The sequence below is a fragment of the Apium graveolens genome, chromosome 1 (genome assembly GCF_009905375.1).
Source record: "Apium graveolens cultivar Ventura chromosome 1, ASM990537v1, whole genome shotgun sequence".
NCBI lineage: Eukaryota > Viridiplantae > Streptophyta > Magnoliopsida > Apiales > Apiaceae > Apium > Apium graveolens.
Genome location: NC_133647.1, coordinates 30,955,819 through 30,981,522, shown reverse-complemented (window position 1 = coordinate 30,981,522; position 25,704 = coordinate 30,955,819). Strand labels below are relative to the sequence as shown.

The following is a 25,704-nucleotide window of genomic DNA, read 5'->3' as shown; positions in this document are numbered from 1 at the left end:
TTTTAGTCCGGATTATATATAAGTATGACTTATGTAAGGTAGTAATGAAGAAACATATATTTGGCCGCCGGTCTAACCTTAAAAAATGGTTACACATGTGGTAAGAATTAATTACTTTTGGTCTGTAATAACTATCACCTTGCGGATTTAATAAATCTAGTAATGTTTTGTTAATTTCCAAGACAATAACCTGTAGGTGTGTGTGTGTGTTGTTAAGTGTGGGGTTGTAGATGTGTGAGTATATATAATGTTATGCAAAGATAAGTGTTTAAACATGATTCAAAATGGCGTGGCCTCCTAGATTCCAGACCCCGGATTTGGAGGCGTCACAATATGTATTTATGCACTCATTAAACTTGATGCAGGATGGCAAGAGGTAGCACTTGTCAGAATACTGGGTTAATGATAATCAACAGATAGTCATGGATAGGAGTACTTTTATGGAGATGTTGCGGGAAGTTCAACGTGGAAAAAACCCCACTGCTAACGGGCAAAATCGAGATTGTTAGACTATTTCTGATCATTTTCTGAAACCAAGACCCAACTATTATAAGGAGGCCAAGACTCCCATGGATTCTGAAACTTGGATAGATCACATGGAGAAAATTTTCAGGTTCTTGGAGTGTTCAGAGGTGGAAAAGGCTCGATTTGCTACTTATCATCTTAAGGGAGATGTTAATACTTGGTGGAAGTCTGTGGTGGCCTCGCATGAACCTGGCTATGAAAAAACTCTTACTTGGCAGGTATTCAAAATACAGTTTGACCAGATGTACTTCCCCGCCAGCATACGTGAGGAATATGTAAGATAGTATCAAAGTATTACTTTGAGAGATGATGAGTCGGTGGCAGACTTTCAAGTTAGATTTCAGAGGTTAGCTAGTTATGCAAATCTGTGGCTGGGTCAAAAGCGGATAAAATCATGAAGCTTAAGTGGGCATTAAAGAATTTCATCCATAAACATATCATTTCTAACCACTACACATCTACGGATACCTTGGTTGACAGTGCCAGAGATCAAGAGCTTCAACAGGATGACTTTCTCAAGAAATGAGACATGCAAAATCATAAAAGAAGATAACTTTTTCGAGCGTCGACATGGATTTCAGAAAAATGGTGGGTCTTCAGGTGGATTCAAACCAAATGATCAAAGGTATAATACTCGGAGTTTTCAGCAAAAGAATGGAAATCAAGGAAATAAGCAAAAGAGGTCTTTCAACCAAGCTGGAAATAAGGAAGCATCTAAGTGTGAGCATTGTGGAAATATGCATGGAGGAAGTACTTGATATTGCGCTACTAGAGCATGCTTCAATTGTGGAAAGAAGGGTCACATTATTCGAGACTGTCAGATGCCACCAAAGAAGCCTTGGGATCATAAGGATCAAGGAGAGAAAAGTAATCAAAAGACTTTCGGTCGTGTATTTTCTATCACTGCAAAAGATGCTGTAAATACTCTAGGTATGTTAGTCCCTTAATCAGATGTAGAGGGGGGTGAATATAATTAACATAATCTATTCGACAAAGCTTCAACAGAATTAACAATTTTCATATTAATTGATAAAAACTTATTACATATGTACTCTCTCGAAAGGATGAACAAATATCCTTGAGAGCTGCTAAGTTATGCAAAAGATATAACAATATCGCAATACTTATAGCATGAACCTAATATGTGCTTTATATAGAGCACAGGTACCAATGTATAAGGAATCATATTCTATTAACAACAAGGAAACCTATACTATTACTTCTGAGATAAAGTGTAACACCCCCAGATCCGGGGTCAGGGATCCGGGTCGTCACGGTCTTTCTTCCCACAATTATCACTTAACTTAATTAATAATAAACAACCTCATGCTGTGACCCCACACTAACACACACCACCACACGTCATAGTCTCAGAGATGAAATTGAAATAAGTACAAGTCCTTGAATCTACAATTAAAAGTTATTACAACCCAAAATGATTACTTGATAAGTTTACAGTTAATTGCCATTATCTGCCACAAGTTATAATTATACATAATTGATTCTCAAAAGTAGAATGTCTGATCTACAGATAGATCTACCTCTGCAGCTATAGCAGCTACGATCTCAACGGGAAGGCGCGGGGCGCTTCCCACGCTCTTGCGCTGGGTCTGCTTGAGCCTGGCCATCTTTCCTAACTGTTGTTGTGTGATGAAGAAATAAAACAAGAGTGAGCATTACAGCTCGCAAGATAATATATAGTGTAATCAATAATGCAAGTATCTAATAGATAACTTACTGAAAACCTTTATCAAGTGTAAGATAATTACTTACTGGATATAAGCTTAAAGGAAGATGAAGTTACCAAATACTTCACTATACTTATACCATTTATAAGGCTACTTGAACTACCACTGTTCAAAGTATTATAGGTTTAAAAAGGTCATCCCATAGATGAGACCACAAGTTAAGACTTGAATAGATTCAATCTTTGAAATATTATTGAATGAAATAAAGTTACGAGATACTTTATTTAGTCCCGATATATATCCACATATATATCTCTTAAACATTTCCTGGAACCTCTGTTATGTAAAGTATGAACAGAGTTTGTAACATCCAATGAATTTTGGAAAGGAAAAGAATTTTGGCATAAACCCGATATTTTGCTGATCAGGAAAAGATACCAATAAGTAACCTTTTCTACTAGTAGATGGATGAATCCCCCACCGGTCATCACCCTGGCCACATAAGGACCTTGTGCTGGACCGCCACCCGGCCTCTTACGCATTGATGGACTGCCACCCAGCCACTTACACTTTGATAGACCGTACCCCGGCCTGTCACTTATGCCGACTCAATTAGATGGGCTTACTTCCCGAACGTTGGGTAAGTAATCAATTCATTTGTTTTCTTAAAACAGCAACCACGTTGCGAATGTAAAATGCACCACAGAGCTGGATCCCCCAGGTTTTGAGCGAGAATTTAAATCCCCTTTGAAAGGAAGATCTTAAATATAAAAATGAGTTTTGGGGTCCACTCTAACTTTAAAAAAATCATTTTGAAGACTCGAAAACATTTTAAGAATGTTTGGAGTACTGTTGATTTATTAAAATAAATCAGTCCCGATATATTAGAAAATATCTGAATATTATTATTTAAATAATATTCTCATAAAGATAATCCTTCTAAAAATAATCGAAGTAGAAGTTTTAAAACTTATACTTGAAATGGATATTAAATAACCAAAGATATACTTATATGAAAGTACTATCCTTATTTGAATAATCGAAAATAAGTTTGATTATCGAAACATTATTCTTTAAACAAATAAAGAATATTATTAAATAATAAGCGGATTCATAATACCTCGAATGAATATTATAAATAATATTCATTAAATAAAATAAACGGAGTCATACATCCTCCAATGAATATCCAATTAATAATCATTAAATATAATAAACAGAGTCATAAGTCCTCGAATGAATATTCAAATAATATTCATTAATTAATATAAAGTTATCGAATAAACCTTATTCGATCAATAGTTTTGAAAACTATATCCATATATATATATATATATATAAATATATATATATATATATTATACTCGGGAGCCTCGCCTCCCGGTTTTAGAAAAAGTTCACCTTTTTATCCCCTATACTAAGGGTATACTCAAATACCGCTTATCTCTAGCATAGGTATTATGAAACTATAAGCATTGAACCAACAGATATATAAATCAAGAATATGAAACAGGCATGCATATATACCATATCACATGCTACAATATATCGCAAGAATTTGCTAATAACAAATATGCATTTATCGCAAGATCATGCATATACACATATACATCACAACAACAGTTATACGGGTAGAAAACTTGCCTGAGCGACTGGGGGTTACAAATGGCTCGGGACGAGTCTGGTAACCTATAAACAACATGTGAGTTGGAATTAAACCAAAGTCACTTGTAAATCTATAGTTTAACCAAATTAGACTCTAACGCTCGTTTTGCGCTTACTGATTCTCTTAAGTCACTCGAGTACCCTCGGCTCCATCATTTTTAATAAATTAACCATTACGAGTTTTAAGGCGATTTGCGAGTGTCTTACTAACTGCCTAACACACTTAACATAATTGTTTCATACACTAATTAACCCTTTTTAGGTCTTTAATCTATGTTTCAAAGTAAGGCGAGGGGTAATATTTCGTTCGCGAAACGTCGTTACTTAAAACGGCCGTTTCTCCTAAACCGTACATCGGAATCAAACGAACCACATATCAAAACGAAGCTCGTAACATGAACTATCTAAACATGGCAATGGTCAAAATCTAACAGGGAGTTCACGGGTCCTAATGTTATGAACAAAAGCAGTCTAAAGTAAATCGGACATTACGACGGCTATGTTTACGCGATTTCCCAATTTTATACCATTCCAATACAACCACCAATCAATCCCAATCCATCCATACAACCAACATCCATCCACAATACATCATAACAGCCCCAATCAACTCAATATTAACAATTATACTTATTCTTAAACTTGAATTTAAACTATACTTAAGTCCTTTAACCAAACCATAAGATTTCAACATTCAATTCACCACCATTCCAACCCAAACTCTAAACCAACAAGCATTAAGCTACTCTATTACCATAACAACCAAAATCATCCTAATATAAAAATTAAAGCTAGGGTTTAGAGATGATATACCTTCCTTGAAGTGATGTGAGTAGCTAGGAAGCCTTAAGAAGCCTTGAGATGTCTTAGGGATGCTTGGATCTTAAAGGAAAAACAAGAAAAATCAAGTTAAAAACCTTGAAATCACTATTCATTGTCTTCTTCATTGATTTCTTGGAGAAGATTAAGAATGAATTGGAGGCTTAAACTTATAAGATAGCCATAACTATGCATAAGGAGTACTAGAGAATTATCTTACCAATTTAGGAAGCTTGGAACTTGGATTTTAAAAAATCTTCTCTTTGAAAATGGAAAAAGCCGAGAGCAAATGTTCTTGGTGAAGAGAAATACAATTTTTTTTTGATGAAATGATTTTTTTTGGCTTGGTGGATGTAGTTTTGTTTTTGTTTTGGTTAATTACCTTATTAACCTTGTCTTTGTGTGGTTATAAACCAACCACATCTCCTCCCTCCCTATGTCATGCTTATATCACCTTATTGTGTCATCATCTCTTACTTGTCCTCTCCTTATTGGTTGGATGACCTCATCATCCCTAACCTCCTTGATTAACTTCCTAATTGTTTGCCTAATGACCGCTGATCTGTTATACGGTTCGCTTAACTTTCGTTTTCGTTTATCGTTTGAGGGATCATACCCGGGATCTTATTACTTAGGTTCCCTTAACCTTTCTCAATATATTATATTCCTTTTATGATCCTCTCTTATAATCTTTTAATTTAAATCCTTTTTATCCTGTTACCTTATACTCAATTCTTTCCGTATCTAGTGGATTTCCGGGAAAAATCAAAGTGTTCGGAATTGGATTCTAACGATGTTAGAGGTTAATTCCATTTCCGTATCAAGTATGCATATTCAATCTTGCTTCAGTGAATATCAGACTTTAACTCTTCATCCTAAATTGCTTCTTAACTTGAGCAATGTTAGAGGTTAATTCCACTTCCTCAGCTTAGAATGCTTCTAGAAATCTTCTTTCTTGCTTGGATGATTTCTGCTTCAATTAAATTTTCTTCAGTATCAAGAGCTTGAACTACTATATAGATTAAATCTAACAGAGTTTAAGATTTAGATTCCATATATACTGACTTCAGCTTTGGCTTTAGTCTTTGAAATCCTTGACTTTTCTTCTATCTTCTCCTTTTCCTTTAAGCTTCATGTCAGCAGTTTCAATACCTTGTGATCTGAGAGATCTTTCATCTTCTGCCTGACTGATTTCCCTTATAACTATACATCTGGTTGGTCTGTTAGAAGGATCATCTTCATAAAGTACTTGAGAAACAACAACAATATCACCATTCGATGTCTTCATAGAATTTTTAAAATCTTCCTCCGTTTGCCTTAGCTGTTCAAGATCAACACCATGATTTTATTTTGTAAATATTCTTTTACTCACCTCAGATTTAAATAATTGAATCTTTGGATCCTTGTGGAATAAAGTTGTCTTTCTTCCTTTAAATTTCATAATTTGAAGATATTGGCTTGCTTCATCACCAGCTTCTTTCTCCAAAATACCTTGGTCTTCATCAGCAACAATTGTGACTTGTGAAGATTGTTGTATTTTAGTATTCATAGTCAATTCTTCAACTCTTCTTTCATTCCTCTTACTTCCTCTTCCTTGTCTAGACTGAAATCTAGTGATTAAGACTGAAATCTAGTGATTACTTTTGATGAACCACTAACTCCAACTAGTTCTTCGCCTCTTTTACTTTTACTCTCCTTCTGTTCCCCCTTATTACCTCCATCAGGAATTTCATCATCAATACCTATCAATGACAGCTGTTTACATTTAGATTTATCAATTTTCTCCCCCTTTTTGGCATCATCACCAAGAAGTAGAGAAAGAATCAGCTCCATTGAATTCTGTACTTCAGTAAGTTGATCAGACATTTTAACTTGATGAGCTTCCAATCTAGCTTGACTGGCTTCAATTGCAGTTTGTCCGGTAACTATTGGTGAAATTGGTTTCTGAATTTCCTGATGAGTAAGTAGCTTTGAAGCAATCAATGATTCTTTAATCTGATTGATTTTAGTAGTAGTTTCTTCATGAGCTGTGTGTAAGGATCTGACAACTAAAGTTGATGTTTTCAGATGATTCAGCACATCAAGATTTGTAATCTTCTGTTCTGCTGTTTCCAGATGTTCAACTGCCTATGTTCTGGTAATAGGATTTGTATTATCTTTCCAATAAGCATTCCAAAGATTATCAGAATAATCTTGCTTTTTCTTAACATCTAACTCTTTCATTTTCTGTTGTCTCACATGCAGAGGCATATCTTCAGGAGAAAAAGGTCATCCTCAAGATCTAACATATCATTGGATACAAGAGTTTCTTTACCATCATTAGATTCTTCAATAGCAGCTGGATCTTGCACTAATTCCCGAATTGTATCGTCAGCTTAGGTATGCAAAATATAATGAGAAATTGATCTTGTGACTTCAGAAGCTTCAACACCTTCAGCAGTTAACTCCACATCTTCAAGTATTGTAGATAAATGAATTGGAGCTTCAAGATTAACTTCGAGGAGCTCAGGTCTTGTATAATGTTGTGATGATTCTGAAATGGATGAATCTTTAAAAATGGACTGTTGTGCAACTACATCTTCAGCAACAATAGGAATTTCTTTAGGTATGGAAAAGTAGAATGAATGGACTATTTTTCACCAAAAACAGGGATAATCTCATGTGGTGAAATAGTAGACTGTATGGACTGCAAGAAAGTATCAATACTAAGACTTGCAGGGAGATCAATAGCCTTTAATACATCAGAGTTTTCCTGAGATTTAACAGACTGTTATTCAGCATCTGTTCCTTTATTACTCTGACCATCTGCAAACATATAGCAAATAAAACTTAATCTCTCTATTCTTTTACAGTAGTCTCACTACTCCTTACACCACACATCTCATGACTTTTAATAGTCAGAGCTTCCTCAAAAGAATTACTAAATCCTATCTCTCATCTACCTCTCCTTTTTCCAAGATGGATCCTACCTCTCTTAAATTCTGTTCTCCTCTCAATCTTTTCACACATCTCACAGAAAAAGGCTCAGAAAAATTGTCCTACAAAAATAAGAGGTGGCGAAAGAAGGGTGATCTGTGATCATACAACTAGAGGTAGTCCTTAACTAAGGTCTAGATGTAATCATGTCAACATGATTTATATAATGAAAAATCATACTATAAATGCTGAAAGAACTCAATCATTATTTAAAATAAATGCTGATAAAGTATAATCAGTATTTATACCTTGTGAATTGATAATTAGACTCACAGTAGATAATGTGGTTATGACAGTTCTTGTTCATGAATAATGAGAACCTCCATTTGAGTTGGAGATGATTTGATCAGGTTACTGTCATGTACCATGATCTCAAACCCTGTTCTTCTTGCATAAACTAACACTTGAATGTGTTTAAAGAAAGCTATCACAGAGTCTTCGGTAAAGACTAATGAAACCTCTGTGTCTCTGTTAGTATCATCAAGATCTACCTCAACAAGTAGTCTCTAACCAACTAAATGTTGTTTCTGAGTGGTGAACATAATTCAAGAATTATGACACTTGATTTTTGGAAATATTTGAGAAAAGAATTCAAGTGTTTCACTTGTAAGAAGAAATTTAAGATATAAAATATATGAAATTTGAGATTGAGTGTGGACAACTTTCTTGATCAGAAAAAGAAAGTTTCAAAAGATTTGGAATTATAAGCAACACTCAAAGATTATAACTCTTAGTGATTAAGAATTAAATCTTCCTTAAATTTTCTTCTTTTAACAACAGTTACTTCCTGTAGTGCTCAATCTGTACTGAAGTGTCACATGAACTCAAAAAGAGATTAGTTTATTCATATGTAGTATAAAAAATATCTGATATTTAGCATGCAGTACTGATTTAACATCTAACATTTAAGAACATTCAAGCACACATACAAGAAAGTAATCAAGAATCACTTAATGAAGTAAAAGAAGATAATATATATTCATTCATTAATTAAGAAATAGAATACAATATTTTTATAGAATTTTAAAAATAAAACCCTAAACAATCTATCTATTATAGCTTCTTCTTCTTTTCTTCTTCCAGTTTCTTCAATGTCCTTCGATGGAAGATCCGTGACATTGAACCTGCAAGAGAAATGATATTCTCTTGCAATGCCAGCCAACGAGGAGGTGTTGTTCTTCCTCAAGACGCCTTTGTTCAGCCACATCAGCTCGTCTCATCTCTTCAAATTGAACGTCTAGTCTAAAGAGATGAAGGGACTCAGTGTCATCTGAGTTCAGTCGATGAAGAGTCGACTGAGGAATCTCATAATGATGATAATCTTGGTCGTGGAAGACTGGCCTAAGTCGACCAATGTCGAAATACAATCTCCCGTAATCAGGATTTGCTACTGGACGGTACACTCCATGTGAAAGAGAATAGATGGCCATAGATTTGTAATGAAGATTATGAGTATTTTGGAATTTGTGAGTGAAAAGATAATGAGAAGCTTTGAGAGTGAAGGGTGAAAGGAATATGTCCTAAGTCCAATCATGTATGAGGATTTAGGAATAACTTTTATGTAATCTATTTTGATTTCATTGATATTAATAAAAGACTTGTTTTGTTTTTATTACGGGCTCTATCTATTTAAGTGTTTAAATAAGATATACCATAGTTTAGAGTAAAGCTTTTTATGGATTATGATGAGATCATAATAGTGAGACCTAAAAAGATGATAACTCTAAACTTAAATAGTTCCTGGTTATAGGATTACTAACTGGTAATTAATAATCCGCAAAGATCGGTACATACTATGCTTGCTTCATTATGAAGGATGTCTGTTCTCATAGACATTTGTGTGGTGACACTATAGCTAATATGTAGGTGCTTATTATAGAATAAGTTCACTGAACATGACTCGCCCAGCTGAACAACTGATGGAGTTCACTCACGTGTCAGCAGTTGTTCACCTAGTAATAGTTGTACAAGTATCCTTAGACTTGAGGTCATCATAGTCATCTTGTGTACACTGAACTATGCTTTTGTTTAGTTCTTAGTCTCCAGGGACAATTATTAGGGCTCTTCTGGGTATAGGAATTTGTACACAAAGATAGTGTATGATCAATAAAGGATCTACCCCTTCCAGTGAAGGAAGCGAATGTTCATGGCTGATCCACTTATGCTAGTTCAGGAATCTCTGGCCAGAGTAAATGAAATTAGAAAGGAGTTTCTAATTTGCATAGAACTAAGCATAGTAAATGGTAAGGAAGTGATTGAATTAGATAGGCTTGACACGAGATCCATGCCTTGTATTTAATCGGGACATTGTTGGGTAGAAGGAGTTTATTGTACGGTAACTATTCACTGAATAGGTTCTTGGTATTCTAAGCAGTGAATTCATATTATCCGGATAGTCGTGATATGCTGAGAAGTATCCCTCACGATGTAGAATAAATGTGATTAATTAATTAATCATATTTAATAAATTAGAGAATTTATATAAATAATGATAAAATAGTTTTATTATTATTTATTTCTACTACCGGCTTAATATTGAACCTATAGGGTCACACCATAAAAAGAGAATGATTTAATGGTGGAGGAATTAATTAATAATGGCTAATAATTATTTATTTATGAAATAAATAATTAATTGGCAAATTTAATAATTGATTAAATGAGATTTAATTGATTATAAATTAATTAAGAAAAGTTCTTAATATTATTAATTAAGGATTTAATTTTTGGAAATTAAATCAAGAGAGAGAATTATTTCTAAAGTGTTTAGAAAAAGGATTAATAATTAAAAGGTGTCTTAATTACTGCTAAGAATCTCTGATCGTTGTCTCCGAATTATTTTAAAAGGTTAGATTCGATCCCTCGAATTTTTATTTACGATTTATATGCTTTTATTTGGATTTTGTATGTGTAAAAGTGTTTTGCCATGCCCCCGCTGCGTTAAAAATCCAACAATGGTATCAGAGCATAGGTTGTATGCATATAGATCTGTGGTAAAAATTTCAGAATTTTATATGCTTGTATGAATTAATTATGATTTTTACAAGTTATATCATGGATTAATTTTGTCTGATGAGAAATCATTTCTCAGAATAATTTTGAATGTTGATCTGGGTTCTACAAGTATTGTAGATCGTCTGGGTATTTTTTTCATAATTTTGTGATGTATAGATTTTTTATTATGAATTTTTGAAGTTGTATCAATTAAATTCGTAATTAAATAAATCATATATATATATAATTTGATAGTATGTATGTAAAGTATATATGCTGATGTTGCTTGTCTGTCTGTACTGTTGTCTGTTGATTGCTGCTAGACGGCTGTCAAGCGCTGTCAGGCGCGGTTTCCGAGAAAGCGGCGGCTGCTGAAAAAAAAATAATAGGGGTGTCACGCATTCTGGGAATGCGTTACACACCTGTGACGCATTCAAGGAATGCCTTACACCCTTAAATGGCTTAAAAGGTGTATAACGCATCACCGGAATGCGTTACAGGGCTTGTAACGCGTTCCGGTAATGCGTTACAGCCCGTCTGTTGATATTAAAATTGATTTTCTGGGAGTTTCGTAACTCTGTTTTGGGCGTGCAATATACCGTTGGATTCGTTTTTCCGAGACGGATCTAATGGAGTGATCAATTAAAGTTTATATAAAAGTTTTAAACTGTTTATATTTCCATGAAGTGTTTTAAAGATGTTTTTGATTGTTTTAATTGCTTTTAAATGCTTCATGTGATACATAGAGATGTATAATGCTTAGACTAATATGCTAGATGATATAACATGCCTACCTTGATGTTTATTCATGTTGATATATGTGATATATGCTTAGTTTATCATGCGATGATAGATTTAGGTGAACTTAAATAAACATAAGGCGTTTGTTAGACAACCTAGTATAGTGAAATTGTTTCATAACCTTAATAATAATATTATGAATACAATCATGAGATTCTTGTGTTTATGAAACACGTAATTGAATATGAATTTTCGATATGAGAGAAAGGATGATTCTGTCAACAACAGATTTCTATCTGTAAGAAAGGGTTATTAAGTGACGCCTCTTGACAATGCTCCACCCGATCTGGGAATCATCTGATTATTGATTATTGATTTGAAATATTTAATTTAAAAGGAAGAATCTCTTTATAATATGATTATGATTGTAACGTAATATAATCCCTCTAAAATTAAATAATATCAAGTAGTAATTGGCCAATGACACAACGGGCTTGTGTCGTTCATAGCCTTCCAACATGATAGAAAGTAGTTCTTATTTTTGAATCATTGTCGGTTCGTGCTACAGCCGAGGGCTTTGATTTCGAAATAAGAAATACTTGTCTATTACATAGAGATGTGTACATTGAATAAGAATCTAAAGGTCGGTACGTGCTACAGCCGTGGGCCTTTGGGGACTGATTCAACTGTACGGAATGTTGGGTTAGACTTGACTTAGAATATTGAGTTTGTCGTGCTACAGCCGAGACTCAATTATTCAAGAGGCTAAAGTTTGATTAGGGAATAACATGAGATGTAATTGACAAGAGTTGTCTGCCTATTGAACATTACATGGCGGTTCGTTCTACAGCCGGGGTCGTGTAATGGAATGTAGGATCCATATTCCCACTAGCATTATGAATGCTTAATTTTTCATGTAGGGGGTTGAATAAATTAGGTAAACTAGTGGGAGCCACTTATGAATAAAGACCCGATTCATATAGTGTTTTAAAATGAAATCGAATATTTGCTGAGTGTTTTTATGTGTTTATCATTTACAGATTTATAATATACATTATGTCTTCTGCACTATCACTCAGGAGCATACTAGATGCTCATAAATTGACTGGTCCTAATTATGCTGACTGGCTTCGAAACTTGAGAATTGTTCCCAGGATTGAGAAGCTGGAATACGTGATTGACTCACCTAAGCCTACTGAACCTGCTAGTGATGCACATAATGATGAACATGTTGTGTATCGTAAGTGGATAGATGATGCAAATGTTACTCAATGCATCATGCTAGCTTCCATGAACATTGAGCTACAGAAGCAACATGAGCATATGGATGCTCACACTATCCTCATGCATCTACAAGATTTGTATGATGTGGCGGGGAGGAAAGCTCGATATGAGATATCGAAGGAGTTGTTCGGTTGTAGGATGTCTGAGGGATCATCTGTGAATGACCATGTACTTAAGATGATCAATTTGATTGAACGTCTTGGACAACTTGGTTTTGCCATGGATGGGGAGCTGAGCCAAGACTTGGTCTTGCAATCGCTTCCGAGTTCGTTCTCGCAGTTTGTTGTGAACTTTCACATGAATAAGTTGGATGTCAGCCTGCCTGAACTCCACAACATGTTGAAGACTGCGGAATCGAATTTTCCCCCTAAGAAGAGTTATGTTCTTCTAATTGGTGAAGGTTCCAATCCTAAGAAAATGAAGAGGAACTCTTCCAAGAAGAAGAAAGTAGGTGAAGAAAAGCCGGTTCCACCAAAAGCTGAAGACCCCAAGAGCAAAGTTGTTTGCTTTCACTGTAACAAGGTGGGGCACTGGAAGAGTAACTGCAAGGTTTACCTTGCAGAATTGAAGAAGAAGAAGGGTAGTGAGACTACCGCTTCTGATTCAGGTATGTTCATGATAGAAGTGAATATGTCATTAAATCAAATTTCTACTTGGGTATTAGATACCGCCTGTGGTTCTCATATCTGCAATTTGTTGCAGGGACCAAGGAGAAGTAGGACTCTTGAGGAAGAGGAGGTGATTCTACTGATGGAAATGGAGCAAGAGTTGCTGTTGAAGATGTAGAATCATTTCATTTACATAGGCCTACGGGCAAGACTATTATTTGAAATAATTGTTATTTTGTTCCCTCGATTGTGAGGAATATTATTCCCATGTTAGACTTGGCTGGATTTTCATTTATTATTGAGAATAATGAATGTTCTATTCTTAGAGATAATATTCTTTATGGACTTGGTACTTTAAATAATGGTCTGTTTATATGTGACATAATTTACTTCAGATTGAACAAACTAATAAAAGAAAAGGGATGATGAAAATCTCACTTTATAGTGGCACTGCAGTCTCCATTTAGTAGACATGGAGAGAGGACTGCAAATTTGCTAGGAATGGTACACACAGATGTATGTGGACCAATGTCTAAGCAAGCCATGGGTGGATTTTCATACTTCATTACTTTCATAGATGATAGATCTGGATTCGGATATGTGTTTGATGAAACACAAGTCTGAGGCCTTTGAAAAGTTCAAAGAATATAAGTATGAAGTGGAGAAACAACCAAACATAGTATTATAACTCTTCGATCAAATCGAGGTGGTGAATACTTTAATGGAGTGTTTCTAGATTATCTCAAAGTAAATGGTATAGTCTCCCAGTGGACTCCTCTAAATTGGTATCTGAAAGGAGAAATTGAACTTTGTTAGACATAGTCCGGTCCATGATGAGCTATGCAAATCTTCCAGTATTCCTATGGGGTTATGCATTGGAAACCTCAGCATATTTACTGAATATGGTGCCTTCCAAATCTGTTCCTCAAACTCCGTATGAGATATGGAAAGTAAGGAAACCGAGTCTTAAACACGTTAAGATTTGGGGATGTCTAGCTTATGTCAAGAAAGTTGACCCAGATAAGCTGGAATATCGATCCGTAAAATGTAGTTTTGTGGGATATCCTAAAGAGACTTTAGGGTATTACTTTTACACCGATCATCGGGTGTTTGTCTCCAGACATGCTACCTTCTTGGAAAAGGAGTTTATCCTTGAAGGAAACAGTGGGAGCAAAATTGAACTTGATGAAGTTCAAGAAGCACAAACTACTAAGGATCAAATGGAAACACCTGTTCTGACTGAACAACCTTTTGTGGAACAGCCCATTCATAGATCAGGGAGAGTGTCTCGCCAACCTGAGAGGTAATATGGCCTTGTCATTGAGAATGACAATGAGTTGTCGATCATTGATGATGACGACCCTGTGACCTATAATGAGGCTATGAGTAGTGTTGACTCAGAGAAATGGCAAAGTGCCATGAAATCCGGAATGGAATCTATGTATACGGTATACGAAAGAATGATGAGAGCAGATGGCCAGGTGGAGACCTTTAAGGCTAGGCTTGTGGAAAAAGGATTCAAATAAAGGCAATGGATTGACTTTGATGAAACCTTTTACCTATAGCCCTGTTATAATCAGTTCGGATTTTGGTTGCGATTGCTGCTTACTACGACTATGAGATCTGGCAAATAGCCATATGGTTTTCTTTCCAAGAGAAATGAAAACCTAGTGTGTAAGATACTGCGAACCATATATGGTTTAAAGCAAGCTTCTCGAAAGATGGAACATTCGTTTTGATGAGACAATCAAAGAGTTTGATTTTATCAAAAACGAAGTTGAACCATGCATCTACAAAAGGGTTAGTGGGAGCGCGGTAACATTTCTTGTATTGTATTGAATTAGAGTTGACACACATAACAACATAGCAGACCCACTCACAAAGCTACTTTCTGAAAGTCACTTTAATCATCATAAAGACAAGATGGGTATTAGATACCAGAGTGATTGGCTGTAGTACAAGTGGGAGATTGAAAGGAATATGTCCTAAGTCCAATCATGTATAATAACTTTTATGTAATCTATTTTGATTTCATTGATATTAATAAAAGACTTGTTTTGTTTTTATTACGGGCTCTATCTATTTAAGTGTTTAAATAAGATATACCATAGTTTAGAGTAAAGCTTTTTATGGATTATGATGAGATCATAATAGTGAGACCTAAAAAGATGATAACTCTAAACTTAAATAGTTCCTGGTTATAGGATTACTAACTGGTAATTAACAATCCACAAAGATCGGTACATACTATGCTTGCTTCATTATGAAGGATGTCTGTTCTCATAGACATTTGTGTGGTGACACTATAGCTAATATGTAGGTGCTTATTATAGAATAAGTTCACTGAACATGACTCGCCCAGCTGAACAACTGATGGAGTTCACTCACGTGTCACCAGTTGTTCACCTAGTGATAGTTGTACAAGTATCCTTAGACTTGAGGTCATCATAGTCATCTTGTGTACACTGAACTATGCTTTTGTTTAGTTCTTAGTCTCCAGGGACAATTATTAGGGCTCTTCTGGGTATAGGAATTTGTACACGAAGATAGTGTATGATCAATAAAGGATCTACCCCTTCCAGTGAAGGAAGCGAATGTTCATGGCTGATCCACTTATGCTAGTTCAGGAATCTCTGGCCAGAGTAAATGAAATTAGAAAGGAGTTTCTAATTTGCATAGAACTAAGCATAGTAAATGGTAAGCAAGTGATTGAATTAGATAGGCTTGACACGAGATCCATGCCTTGTATTTAATCGGGACATTGTTGGGTAGAAGGAGTTTATTGTACGGTAACTATTCACTAAATAGGTTCTTGGTATTCTAAGCAGTGAATTTATATTATCCAGATAGTCGCGATATGCTGAGAAGTATCCCTCACGATGTAGAATAAATGTGATTAATTAATTAATCATATTTAATAAATTAGAGAATTTATATAAATAATGATAAAATAGTTTTATTATTATTTATTTCTACTACCGGCTTAATATTGAACCTACAGGGTCACACCATAAAAAGAGAATGATTTAATGGTGGAGGAATTAATTAATAATGGCTAATAATTATTTATTTATGAAATAAATAATTAATTTGCAAATTTAATAATTGATTAAATGAGATTTAATTGATTATAAATTAATTAAGAAAAGTTCTTAATATTATTAATTAAGGATTTAATTTTTGGAAATTAAATCAAGAGAGAAAATTATTTCTAAAGTGTTTAGAAAAAGGATTAATAATTAAAAGGTGTTTTAATTATTAATGAGAATAATAAATGGGATAATAATAATATTATTTATGGGAAAATTTCAGATGAAAATTTTGCCTATAAATACACTATTATAGACCCTAATTTTATTTTAACCCACATCGAACCCAAAACCCAAAAAGTTTGGAAAACCCAATTCTCTCCACCTCCTTCCTCCTCCTTAACATCGTTTTCTTGGTGGATATCAGTGCAGTGCTTCACACTTGAGGAGCAACTGCTAAGGATCTCTGATCGTTGTCTCCGAATTATTTTAAAAGGTTAGATTCGATCCCTCGAATTTTTATTCACGATTTATATGCTTTTATTTGGATTTTGTATGTGTAAAAGTGTTTTGTCATGCCCCCGCTGCGTTAAAAATCCAACAAAGGGTTGTATTTATAAAAAAGAAAGTAGAAACTGAAGAGACTCTTTGATTGACCATGCAATAATTAGACATATTAAGCATACACGATTACGCGTATCTAGACAAGCAAAAAGTAATCTCTCTCTTCATATTCCTATTCCCAATATAAATACTCAAGTATCAACGAATAATTGCATCAGTAGCTAACCCATTTAAGCAATTAAAAGATATTCCACCCACCCACTGATTAATTAGAAATACTGTAAATAATTTATTTCGAATAAATTCAAAATAATCAAGAGTTATGCGCTTCATTTCAAAATATTTAGTCTCTGCGAAATGAATTTAAAATATTAAAACGAGAGTTGTGCGCTTGCAATTTAAAATGTTTATTTTTGGCACATCAGTTCTCCTGCAAGCGAAACAACTACCTTCATTGGTTTATGAGGACTATCATATATCCTGCTTAGGTATTCAGGATATGTGGCTTCCAAACACATGGCATCATGACTTTCCAGATTGGATATTCATGTATCTTCAGGATTGGCACCTTGATTGCTTCATACCTACTCATGTTGCTCCTTATTTGCGATGCGGTTGGGTATTGTCGCTTCGGATTCTGTGTCTCTTCTTCTTTGTCTGCCATTGTTGATTGATCTTCAGATCTTAAATTGTTTGTACGTTAACAGCAAGCTCTGATACCAATTATTAGTCCTATAACCAACTGTAAGGAGGGTGAATACAGTTAACACAATCTATTCGACAAAGCTTCAACAGAATCAACAGTTTTTATATTAATTGATAAAAACTTATTACACATGTACTCTCTCTAAAGGATGAAGAAATATCCTTGAGAACTGCTAGGTTATGCGAAAGATATAACAATGTCGCAATGCTTATAGCATGAACCTAATATGTGCTTTATATAGAGCATAGCTACTAATGTATAAGAAATCATATTCTATTAACAAAAAAGGAAACCTATATTATTACTTCTGAGATAAAGTCCTTCACCGCCTTGAAATTTCTGTTTCCTTTTCCTCCTCAATGATCAACTGATGTGACAAATACTGATTTCATTATCCGTTAACATCATCATCCGTTGAAATCATCATCCATTGATATCTTATCATTCGTTGATATTTCATCATCCGTTGATGTTATCATCAGCATCCGTTGATATATAAGTTCTGAAATGAACTTTTGATAGTATTTGTTTCAAATCATCAATTGCTCCTAACAAGGTACCATTTCAGGATCACTTTCGGTCGGTAATGGAAATTCTATAGTCTTATTTGATACTGGAGCTACTCATTCATTTGTCTCTACATCTTATGCTTAACACTTAGACAATGCATATACTAAACTTTTATTGGATTTTTCTGTTGACACTCCTATGGGTGTAACTATATTTGTGAATACTCAGTGTCTTGATTGTGTGGTTAGATTAGATGATAGAAAATTACTTGTAAATCTCTTACCTATTCAGATGAGGGACTTTGATGTTATTTTGGGAATGGATTGGCTGGAGCGACACAAAGCTATAACTGATTGTCCAGGAAAAAGATTGATTTTTGGCGACCTTAATTCACCCGAGTCCAAGTTTCAGGGTTCGAAGCCTAGTGGTTGTGGAAAATTCAATTCGGCCATCAAGGCTAATAATATGATTGCTCATGGATGTGAAGGATTTTTGGCTCATGTGATTGACACGTCCAAGGTGCAGCCAGAGTTAGAAGATGTTCTTGTTGTTCATGAGTTTTAGATGTATTTTTAGAGGATTTGGAGGGTCTTCCACCCGAAAGAGAGGTAGAATTTTCTATCGATTTGTTATCAGATGCACAACCTATTTCTAAGGCACCTTATAAAATGGCTCTGTTAGACCTACAAGAGCTGAAAGAACAGTTGGAAGAGTTACTTGATAAGGGTTATATTAGACCCAGTGTTTCACCTTGGGGAGCACCAGTTCTATTTGTGAAGATAAAGGATGGTTCGATAAGACTCTGTATTGATTATCGAGAGTTGAACCGAATCACTGTGAAGAATAGATATCCATTGTCGAGGATCGATGACTTATTTGATCAGCTTCAAGGGGCAAAACATTTTTCGAAGATTGATCTACGGTCAGGTTACCATCAACTAAGACTGAAGGCAAGTGATATTCTGAAGACAGCATTCAGGACTCATGACGGACACTACGAGTTTCTCGTTATGTCTACTGGATTGACAAATGTACATGCAGTTTTCATGGACCTAATGAATAGGGTATTCAAGGATTTTCTGGACAAGTTTGTGATTGTTTTTATTGATATATATTGATGTATTCAAAGTCAAGGGAGAAACATGAGGAGTATCTTTGAGTTGTGTGGGAAACACTATGGAATAACAAATTGGATGCAAAATATAAGAAACATGAATTTTGGCTTGATCAAGTTACAATTTTGGGACATATTGTATCAGTAGATGGAATCAAGGTAGATCCAGCCAAGGTTGAGGCTATTACCAATTAGCCAAGACCTAGCACTGAGACATAAGTGAGGAGTTTTTTGGGACTTGCGGGCTACTATTGTCAATTTATAGAAGGCTTTTCGACAATTGTAATGCCATTGACATAATTGACTCGAAAAAGCAACAAGTACATATGGACCGATGAGTGTGAGGCTAGTTTTCAAGAATTGAAGAAGAGACTTGTGACATCACAAGTATTGACACTACCATCAGTGTAACGCCCCCAAATCCGGGGTCAGAGGATTTGGTCGTCACTATGAAACCTCAATCCAAAATACCCTATTTAATCAATATACAAATGCCAGCGGAAGATATTTATCATTTATGACCCCAAACTAATCCAAGATCTTTTAAGGTTACGGTTCTAAAAACAAGATATCCAAATTCCATAAATAAATTTTTCTCTTTCTTTTGAAACTTTTTTTTCAACAAATTCCAACTCAATACTAACCCGCTAGTATAACTTCGAAAAGAAGTATACTAGGCCCAACTATAAAATAACACAATTATAATATAATATAATATAAATAACTTTACACAATAGACTTACACTAACCCGCAAACCCTGGACCAACCACCTTCCAAGAGATTCTTCTTTGCTTCCTCGAATTACACGCTAAACATCGTAAGCTAATCCTCACTGGAGGTTAAATTTCAAAACATGCAAGTATGAGCGGAAGAAATGCTCAGCAAGTTCATTATAACATATATATAAGGTCTTTTTTAATATAAAACCGACATCTGCAATAGAGCAGAACCTTTAAAAATCATAATTGCTGAATCATAAAATTTTAGTTGAGGAACCCCAGAATTGGTTCCTTAATTACATTCAAAACCATTTTGACATATTTGAGCGAAATACCTCAGCAATACTTTGAATCTTGACGATAATAAACTCGTAAAATAGTCTTTACGGAAATATCGTAAACAACAATAACATGAAATAATGCTTATGGATTGAATCATAGACTTTATTCAAAACTGAACTCTTGATATTAATAATCATGTTGTTGTCATATCAAATTAGATATCAATATGAACTTTAATGCTCACAACCTCCCATACTGAAGTCAACATTAATCATCTATACTAATACCACCTTTGATATTTAACAACAACCTAAATATCCACATCAAACAGAAATTGAATTAAACGGCATTTTACCTTTTATCCAGAACAGAAATAGTTGATAAATCATTTATTCTATGAATATCAAAAATGATATGATAGTTTTGATTAGGATCATTCTCCGAAGGACGTACTATCACATGCTGATCAGCCCGTGTGATAGCACAAGGTCATGATTCGTAGAAACATGTCCCCAAAACATGAGTACTCAAATAAAAAGGCAATTTACCTGCCTGTGGCAAAATTTGTGTCATAATATTTCATATGACACTTAGAAATAGCCCTCCGTTGGACCGTCCGTCCCGGTCACTTACGCAATTATGATCCAATCTTAAAACCTTTTATTAAAAAAGGGGTCATAATAATCGACACCCGAAATAATTTTATTCCCCCATTTACTTGGGTAGGAATATTCGCAACCAAATCATTTTTTTCAAAATCTAAAATATTTATAAATCCGATAATTGGATAAGTAAAAACACTTGACTATTCTGAACATAGAATAGCAGATGAGTATTTGCATAAATAGAATTATTTAATTCAGCAATATGTAAAACATTTATCTATTCTGAACTGAGAATAGGGAAAGCAATACTTGCATAAGAAGATTTAAAATAAATATCACTTGAACAATAAGTGATGATAGGGATACTTGCCTTTGGGATTTAGTAGTTAGTCACACTCGCAAAACGCATCTATTCTGACATTCTGTCTCAAAACATCATCGTCTTTCACTTCGCTAAATCTCTGATCTACTGCTCATGCAGTGCTGCAATCCAATATTCCATACTATTTAACTCTAATCTTCATCCATTCCATCTGGTCCTGATCGACTCGAATGATCCACATCTATAATTAAAAGATAACACTTTAATCGCTTAAACAATCAATATTGACTAACTGCGCGTCAAAATCCTATCATCTACCCATACGATAGCCCACACATAAAGAAGACGGACAACACAGGAAATCTGACTTACATACGCACGTAATTCATATAGCACGTAACCACATAAATCACGTATCACATAATTCAAATCACATATGACTCGGTTCGTCAAAAGGTTCGACTCAATACGTTTAAAACTGAAATCGGGTCAAAATATGATTTTTCAGTCACTACGCGACTAAAAATCGATTTAGAAAACAAGCGACCTTTCGAAACAAAAAGGTTTTGGGTCTCAAAAGTATTTTTAATGAAAGCGGAATATTTTTTTTGAGTCTAGAGGCGTTCATTTCGTATTAAACGGACGAACGGTTTAGTTGTTACGAATAAAATAAGAATAAACAGAATTAAATCAATTAATAATAATAATTGATTTTTAAATACCAAAATATAAATTTTAAAAGCTTAAAAATAATTTTTAAGAATTATTTGAGTTAATTATATATAATTGTATTTTATTTAACTATTTATAAATAAAATCAATTGATTAAATGAATTAACTAATTAATTAAACCTATAAATAATTATTTATAATAAATTATAAATAATTAAAACAAATATGGATTTTTTTGAAAATAATAAAAGAAATAATTTTTGGAATTTAAAACAATTAAGTAAATAATTTTTAGAATCATAAATAATAAGTAAATTATTTTTAAAATTAAAGTAAATAATTTTTGAAAAAAAAAAGGAAATGAATTTTGAATTAAACAAAATAAAATAAACAGAACAGATTTGGGAATCGGGGAAAGGCCTTGGGAAGATCTACAAGTGGCCGGAGGAGGCGGCAGCTGGCCGGACGACCAAAAACAGGTCGCCGGATTCTGGAAATCCCAGAATCTGGTAACTAGTTCCGGTCACCGGAAATTACTCCGATCAGCCGCAAATCTCGAGCAAACGAGCTCGTTTCCCCTGGGATATTCTGTCAGCAACACTGTAAGTCATTTAGCCCACTTAAATCACATATCTGTAACAGAAATCGATGAGAACTCCATCGATTCCGGCCGATTTCAAAGAAACCGGCGACCCAAATCCGGCAAACCGAAACTCAGCTAATCCTTAACCAAAAATCGCGTTTTAATTATTAAAACGAAGCTTAATATCAGTACAATCATTACCAATGCTCATAATCAACAATCCTTCAAACATGTCTTCTGAAAATCGAATCAAAAATCTAAAAAATACAAGAACCCGGTTGTATACCTCCTGGACTAAAACACATCAACCAAATATACAAATCGATTCTAATTAACATTCTAAAGCTATGTGTAACTTCAAAATCAATCAACAATCATCCAAGAATCAAAACGAAATTCGACCTCAAGAACATTAAAATCGACTTTTCAAATTACTTCACCTTAGATTGTGATGTTGATATTAAATGAAAGAGCTCATTGAGGGCTTCAATTCGGTATAAAGAACATCAAAAATGGTTTAGTAAATCTTAGGAAATCATGAATCAAAGATTGATGAATGGATTTCACCCCCAAAGTGGTGTTCTTGAATTTCTGAAAATAAAATGAAAATAAAAATAAAATAAAATGATATAATCTGCTATTTATATTTACAGAAAATAGTATCCCAAAAATCAATTTAGGGTGTTTTTATCTCTTAATTAAAATAATTTGGCCCAGAAATAATAATTATGGGGAATAATTTTAAAAGTGATAAAATATAAAATTTGTATCAAAATTTCCCAAAAAATGTGAATAATGCAAAAATGCAAAAATATTTGGTGTTTGAAATATGTATAATTCTATATAAATAAAAACACAAATTTTGTGGGGTTTGACGTCCCGGTGGGGTCCCGGTTCGCTAATTTTTGAAAAACAGAAGCAATTCTTAAATTAACAAAAAAAACCCGAAAATACATAAAATACATTCAACACACATACGACGAGTAACGCAAGTAAACACGCATCCAAATTACGGATCGATTCACATAAATACATCTTAAACACGTAACAAGTATCATATTGGATCATATCGGATCTGAAAATAGATTACTTAGCCGCTAAGTAACTATAAAATGATCCAATTTAATATCAGGTTTGGATAATTATCAAAACGGGGCTTCTTATAAAATACTCTATGAGAAAATAATGTAAAAATATCCCGTCTTCCAAAAATACGGGTTTTGTTGATCTATCAAAACGTTTATCATATTGAAAATTTTGCGTCGGGACGTGCACGGGTCAAACCGTAATCCGGATTGAAAAAGTTAAAACATGGAAAATGTCCGGAATTACCAGATTGGGTTAGAAAGGAGTTTTCGGAAGAGTTTCGGGTTGTAAAAACATAAAAACGGTTGAAGTTGGACGATTCCGGGTTTTATAAAATAGTTTTGTAATTATTCATAAAATAATTATTATCCATAAATCATTATAAATCATATAACTGGCCAAAAATTACCAGAAAAATATCACAATTATCTATATATTATTTTGCACATATAAAAATTAAAATACTCAAAGAATATCATATATAACCATCCAAAACATCAACTCCAATTACCCAATAATTCACTAATATTCACATAAAATCACATAAACAACTTCAAATAATAATAATAATAATAATAATAATAATATCTGAAAATATGGGATATTACAATCAAGATTGGGAGGCTATGTGATTTATAGCGATGCTTCGAAAAAGGGACTTGGTTGTGTATTGATGCAATATGGAAATATGATTGCCTACGCTTCAAGACAATTAAAGCCGCACGAGATGAATTATTTGACACATGACTTAGAGCTTGCAGCCGCCATTTTTGCATTAAAGATATGGCGACACTATTTGTCTGGTGATAAGTATGAGAACTTTACGGACCACAAGAGTTTGAAGTACATATTCACGCAAAAGTAGCTTAATATGAGGCAAAGATGATGGATTGAATTATTAAAAGACTATGATATGAGCAGTCAGTATCATCCTGACAAGGCTAATAAGGTTGCAGGTGCTTTAAGAAGAAGGATTTTGGAAATTTGGCCACTTTGGTAATGCAACAACAACCTCTTCAATGTGAGATTGAGAAATTTGGTTTGGAGTTTCATCATCATGATAGCTTTAGTATGGTAGCAAGTTTGCATGTCGAGCCTAATATTATCACTAGGATTAAGGCAACTGAAGATGGAGATGGAGAATTGTGGTCTCTTATCCAGAATATTGTCCTCAAAAGCAGCCATGATTTTGTTTTGATGATCATGGCATTTTGTGGATGTATAATCATTTGTGTGTTCCTACTAACAAGGAACTCAGGGAGCGATTGATGGAAGAGGCTCACAGATCACCATTTTCTATTCATCCAGGTGAGAAAAAGATGTATCGAGATTTAAAGGAACGTTTTTGGTGGAGTGGCATGAAATGAGATATTGCCAATTTTGTTTCGAACTGTCTGACTTGTCAACAGGTGAAGATTGAGCACCAGAGGCCAAGTGGCTTATTGCAACCATTGGAGTTACCTACTTGGAAGTGGGAGAATATTTTCATGGATTTGTCATAGAATTTCCTAAGACTTTCAAGAAACATGATGCGATATGGGTGATTGTAGACAGACTCACCAAGTCTGCTCACTTTTTGGAAATCCATGAGAACATGAACTTGGAGAGCTTATAATTATAATATAGGAATGAGATTGTTAGACTACACGGGATTCCAGTTTCGATTGTGTCCGACAGAGATCCCGAATTCACTTCAAGGTTTTGGAAAGGATTTCAAAAGGCATGGGATACCAAATTGAACTATAGCACGGCTTTTCATCCACAGTCAGATGGGCAGTCAGAGAGGACAATTCAGACCTTTGGGGACATGTTGCGAGCATATGCATTAGAGTGGTATAGAAATTGGGATGACTATTTGCCCTTGGTTGAATTTGCTTATAATAACAGTTGGTAGAGCAGCATTAGTATGGCTCCTTTTGAGGCACTTTATGGGCGCAAGTGCAAAACACCTATTTGTTGGAATGAAGTAGAAGAGATGCTTTTAAAGGGTCCTGATCTAGTCAAAGTTACTACATATAAGGTAGTAGTTGCTTAAGAAAGACTTGAACAAGCTCGATGTAGACAGAAGAGTTATGCTGATAAGGGTAGGCGAGAATATGAATTTAAAGGAGGAGACAAGGTATTCCTTAAGGTATCTCCTCAGAGAGGCATTCAGCAAATTGGTCAGAAGGGTAAGCTAAGTCCGAGGTATATAGGGTCTTTTGAGATTCT

General features: G+C 34.4%; 1 protein-coding gene across 1 annotated transcript; it reads left to right on the top strand.

Moving 5' to 3' along the window:
• Positions 1 to 24,181: 24,181 nt before the first annotated feature.
• On the top strand, positions 24,182 to 25,387 carry LOC141661863 (uncharacterized). Its single transcript, XM_074468910.1, has 3 exons — positions 24,182 to 24,336; positions 24,450 to 24,641; positions 25,120 to 25,387. Exons 1-3 carry the CDS (start codon positions 24,182 to 24,184, stop codon positions 25,385 to 25,387), a joined length of 615 nt encoding a protein of 204 aa, XP_074325011.1.
• Positions 25,388 to 25,704: the final 317 nt, after the last annotated feature.

Excerpts from the sequence above, each read along its gene's own strand:
- LOC141661863 (XM_074468910.1), top strand. The coding sequence starts at position 24,182 with ATGATTGCCTACGCTTCAAGACAATTAAAGCCGCACGAGATGAATTAT. Across the intron at positions 24,337-24,449 it reads ACGGACCACAAGAGTTTGAA|GTGCTTTAAGAAGAAGGATT; the intron begins GTACATATTCAC and ends ATAAGGTTGCAG. Across the intron at positions 24,642-25,119 it reads GATGGAGATGGAGAATTGTG|GAATGAGATTGTTAGACTAC; the intron begins GTCTCTTATCCA and ends ATTATAATATAG.